The sequence below is a fragment of the Pteropus alecto genome, unplaced genomic scaffold, assembly GCF_000325575.1.
Source record: "Pteropus alecto unplaced genomic scaffold, ASM32557v1 scaffold10, whole genome shotgun sequence".
In the NCBI taxonomy this organism is placed as follows: domain Eukaryota; kingdom Metazoa; phylum Chordata; class Mammalia; order Chiroptera; family Pteropodidae; genus Pteropus; species Pteropus alecto.
In genome coordinates this window covers 2,847,108-2,852,531 of record NW_006431210.1, presented here as the reverse complement: position 1 = coordinate 2,852,531, position 5,424 = coordinate 2,847,108, and the positions used below count along the sequence as shown (strand labels likewise).

General features: G+C 40.7%; 1 protein-coding gene across 3 annotated transcripts in view; it reads left to right on the top strand.

The window, feature by feature from the left end:
* Nucleotides 1–5,424, top strand: part of NEK10 (NIMA related kinase 10) — a 189,863-nt gene that overhangs the window by 18,264 nt on the left and 166,175 nt on the right. For all 3 annotated transcript variants that reach the window (XR_001517765.2, XM_015596827.2, XM_015596825.2), the window contains exon 4: nt 4,164–4,294. Coding sequence is in view for 2 of the 3 variants with exons in the window: in XM_015596827.2 (XP_015452313.1) it covers nt 4,164–4,294 (131 nt within the window). In the remaining variant the exon portion in view is untranslated. The remainder of the gene's footprint in view (nt 1–4,163; nt 4,295–5,424) is intronic.

Genomic DNA, 5,424 nt, shown 5'->3' with positions numbered 1-5,424 from the left:
TATGACATTTTATCACAAATTAAAACCAGGGCCAAAGAAGAAAGAAAAACAAGGGTTGGGGACAAAGTAGAGTCAGGGTCAGGCAGAAATGCGCATCAAAATATGCAAGCGGGCCATGCACTGGCCCTGAGACTTTCAGCAGTCTATGTGGAAAGGGAAACCTGGGATTAAGGCCCACTCACCTGAATTTCTGTTTTAACAAGTCCTGGCCTGTTATTTGCAAATGGGCCAAGTTAGCCAATTAACCCGGTTGCAGAGGAAACCTACTTACTTTATGGGTTCGGGCAGAGAATTGCAAGAACTGAATGTCCTTCATGTCAATATCTAATGCGCCAAGCCACTTCCGTCATTGTTTCCTTGTGTTCCAATGTTCTACTTTCACTGTCTGGACTGTTTGCTCTGTATCTCTCTCTGCATATCTTGCTTCACCACATTAGAGCCAGCTGGTCTGTGGGACAGTCCCACAGTCTGACAGAAATGGGGGCAGACACACACCGAGGCAGATGCTCCCCACTTCTTCATAAGCAGGGTTAGAATAATCATAACCCAGTGGAAACAAGTAATTCAAGAAAAAGAATTGCTGCAGGGTTTTAAAGTAAAGGGAAATTACGAAGTTGGTTGGAGATTTCACCAGATGTTTTCACAGATCTTGAAATAATCTGGCTAGAACTGGAATTCCGATTTTTTTCTCCCTCTATTTAAAGCTATAGGGAGCTGAGGAATTGGTTTGCAACAACAACAACAACAACAACAACGAGAAAGAAACAAATTAATTCATCACAGGTCCATTAAATGCCTTTGAAATAAAAGAGGTTTTGATAGATGCTGTGGGAAGAAAAAGTATAAGACACGGTTCTTGTGGTCTGAGAGACTAGGCGTAGGAAAATGTGCTGGTATATGATCAGGCAGGACATGAATCCTGGATAAATGGTATGGACGGTGAGTATATGGATTTTGAGGAGGATGAGGAAGCCACTTTTAGCTTGAATCACAGGGGAAGGAGATGGTTCTTGAAAAATGGGCCGGTTTTCCATCTCATTGATGGGAAAGGCATTCTAGTTGAAGTGAATAAAGTAATGAGATATCTCAAGGAAAGAAAATAGCAAAATAGCAAGCAGTGAAGCAAAATGGTGACCAGAGATTTCTGTTGGAAATAGTGATAAAGTTAGAAGAAATTGTGCAGTGTCCGAAGACCCATCTGCAAATTTTATACTCGACCCCACAAGCAGCAGGGAGTGTTGAACTTTGCAAGCAGAAGTGACATGATCAAAATTTCAAGAAGGCCCTTTGCGTCATTCTCCGGCCTCTTTCCTTTCCACTCACGTTATTCAAGCTGCTCAGTATCTTCCAGTGTCTAGAGCACAAATAGTTTTCTTTGCCTTCCAGACTGTGTAAAAACTTGCCTGAGAGACTCTGGGTTACTCCTGGCATCCTGGTCCATGGCCCACCCTATCATCTTTACTTTCTACCACAACAAACCCTTGTTCACTAATTTTGCAGTATGTTCTCAGGCTAGTTTACAGACTCCACCCCCATGGATTTATAAACTCCTTGAAGGTAGAGGCCACGGTCTGTCTGCTTACTATATACCCAGTGTCTCACGACATCTGGCAAACGATGTGCCTGCAACAAACATGCTGAATAGATAAACTCATCTGGAGGTGATTTACCAGATGAATCAATTCAGCAAAGAGACTGGGGAAAAAGGGAGCATTCATTCAACAGCTTCATACTTGAATGCCTACTAAATGCGCCAGGCTCTGTGAGAGGTGCTAAGGACACAAATAGGCAGATGCGATGCCATCCTCAGGGTGGCCAAATTCAAGGGGAAAATGCTGATGTGTAAATTGGACATCGTATTAGAACACACAAAGTGCTGTAAGAGGGATCAGCATAGTAACGTCACCAGGGAGGTAGTGAACGCCTCAACCACGAAGGCTTGAGCAGGTGCTTACCAGGAAGCTGTCTGAGCTGAGCCCTGAAATGTGATCAGAAGTTACCGCCTGTAGCACATGCCCAGGTGTGGAGTGGTCAAACACTACGGTGGTTTCTGGGACGTGTGACCAGGTTAATGCAGCCAGAACCATGGTTTTCTATTCACGTTGCATTTTGTCGGTCTGTCTGCCTAACTGTCTGTGTGTCTGCCTATTTTAGTCTTGTGGATTCTTATTTTATTCTTATTTTCTATGGTGGATTTTGTATCAAATACTGTACTGCAAATCATTCCAAAACATAGTGGTTTAAAGCAACAATGATCATTTATTGCCTCTCACTTATTCTTTGCGTCATGGATTCAGAGTAGCTTTCCTGGATGGTTTTGGCTCAGGTCTCTGATGGGGTTGCAGTCAGATGTCAGCTAGGCTGTGGTCCTGTCAATGTCACCTGGGGCTGAAGGGTCCACTTCCAAGGTGACTCACTCCACAAAGCTGGCAGGTTGGTGCTGTTTGTTTGTAGATAGCTTCTCCACAGCATGGAGTCTGGCGAGGAGGGGCGGAGTCCCTCCAGAGCTCATCACTTGACATGTTTAAAGGAACAATTTAATCCTTTCAAATATTGTGAAAGGCGACGATGCTGGACTAGAAGACAGGGACAGAACACAGGGGGAAAGATGATCTCAGTGTGAAGAAAACGGGTAGGAATAGAACTCTGAAAAGGAAATGGGCTGACTTAAAAGTGTATTCCTTGGTGCTGGAGATACATAAATAAATGTTGGAGGACTGAGAATGTTGGGGAGGGAGGGAGGTTGTTTGAATTTGAATCTCAGCTCCTTCTCTTGCTAGCTGTGTGACCCTCAGGCAAGTCACCTAGCCTCTCTACGCCTCAGTTTTCTCATCTATAAAATGGTATTTAGCTCAGTGGGCTAATCCACAACTGCCATATGACAAGATCCTGTTTTACAAGATGGAAGATTTATTATTAATATGTTGAGAGAATTCAACTGTAGCTGACATATGATGTAGAAGGTTTTTGGGTTTTGGTGTTTGTTGTTGTTGCTAGCTATTTAACAAATTGTCATTATAATGAATCGTTCTGTTAGCCGACTACCTGAGGGGAAGTAAGACATTCTCTTTGGATAAGGAAATGGTGTATTTATGCAGATTTCTTTCAAATACTTTGATAGAATAAGATAACAAGTACAATATATTTTAGCTTTATTTGGTAATTATAAAATGTAGAATGGAATGATTTACTAAACATTGGATCCTTTATTTTGTTATATTATGTTCTACTTAACTCATCTATAATAATTTAGCTAATTATAAAACATCCCTTGTTCACACTCTGGAAAGTATAGGCTGTTTGCACTATGCTCAGCTTTACTCTGGTACAAGAAACAATTTTCAGGATTTTCCCAATTACAGGCAAATACTGGTAAATGAAACTATTTGAATGTTGATAACTTGACAATTTATTATATAAATAATTACCAGTGTATATTGTAAATGGGGTATGCTCAAGTTGTAGTTGATGGTGCAAATTTTACTTTTCTTTTGGTAAATTCTGCAATATGTTTTCCTGACTTTTTAAATGATTGAATAATCATGATGTTCAGATTAATTAGAAGTGATCGAATCTTCTTTACCTTTATATTCCTAACACCTGGCAAACAGTGTGTATGTTTGGTAAATGTTGAAGAATGATTGAATGAATGAATTGAATGAATGAACAAATGATGACTCATTCTCAGTTTGGGGTTCCACCCTATACCAGAGTGTTCTAGAAGGATCTTGAAACTCCATTTTGGTTGCATATTCGAATCACCTCAGAAGCTTTCAAATCTCCTAATGCCCAGACCTTGCCCAGACCTGATCCCCAGTACTGTTTGAGGTGCCTGGGATATAGCACTGAACAGAAGCAGTCAGTTCCTGCTCATGGCCAGCTGACACTTAAGAAAGGAGACTGAAAATACATAAATAATTGTAAGATATAGCAGGCGGCAAGACAAGCTATGAAGAAAAATGAAGCAGCCTAAGGTAGAGAGAATAAAAGTCAAAAGTGTTTAAATCTTGGAAAACCCCTACATTTGACATAACTATCATGTTAATTATTGGTTTGGGAAAAACTTGTTCCCTTCATCCTGTCTCTCCCCACTCTCTTTTTGTTACTTTCTTTATTATTGCTGAATTGTTATCCACATGAACTCTGTGCTTCTATTTCTGTAGCTTCCAGCCATCAACTTCGATAGTGCCCAAAATAGCATGACGAAGTCTGAGCCCACCATCAAGGCAGGTGGACACAGAGCTCGAGGTCAGTGGCATGAGTCCACAGAAGCTGTTGAACTTGAAAATTTTAGGTAAGAAATCCAGTATCTCCCTTGCTTTTAGCATCCTATTCTAATTAGCTTAAAGCGTTGTTTAAGTTTAGCACAGGAGCTAAAATTTAAAGCCCATTTCAGAATTTACCATGGGATTCTTAATTTAATCATTTTAGTTAGTGCTTAAATCATTCCCAGAAATAGTGTGTAAATAACAGGCTTAGTGGCTGCAGCTGAAACTGATCTGAGAATTTCAGGATACTTGCTGACATACCTTTGGCATTTGCTCCACGAGGAAGTGATTCCACGTTGCTAACCTGGCTAGGCTGAGTCCAAACTTTGTCTTCAGCTTTCGATCTGTCCATACTGGCCAACAATAAGGAGGCATAAAGGAAGCTGTTGCTGTAAACAGACGTGGTTGTCAAAACAGCCGAAGTTTTCAGTTGAAGGGGTTGCACCTCACCTTTAACACTGAAAGTGTAGGCCCATGTTTACCTCTCCTGTCGCCCTGTGGGCCTTCTAGAAGCTGTGCATTCTCATGGGCCACTCCCCTTCCAGGAGCTGGTTCTGTCGGTTTTACAATGCATTAAGGTCATTTGGCACAAAGGGCCATGTAAACAACGAATGGCGTGAAATGCCAATATGAATATTCTAGAGCGATCATTTATTTATTTGGCCTGGATTTTGTTTCCCTGTCATTTTATGACAGTGAATTTAATAGTTCACAAAAGTCTTATGATATTACATGAGTTCATATTTAGAAAATATACATTTTAGTGAAGAGCACTAAATTCTTTCTAAATTGTTAGATATTCTACCTACCAGTGTCCACGTACTAAGAAACCATTATGGCCTTTGCCAGGCTAGCGTAGGGGCACACTGTCCAATGACATCTGCGAAGGCAGATCGGTACAAATGGCAGCAGTATAAGGCTACAAAGATTGCCTCTGAGGTGATATGTTCACGTAAGTCCAGCTTATTTGGCCTTGACCTTAAAATTGGTCTACTTTAGTATGCACAAAAATGTTGTATCATTTATTCTGTAGCAATGTAAGCCTTTCGTGCATTATCATTTATCCTCTCTCTCAGTTTTAAAGTTGAATGTTTAAGGGTATTTTTAAACTCTTTGATATCAGAAAAAAAGAAGCCAAAGCTGGACTGTCTCAGGA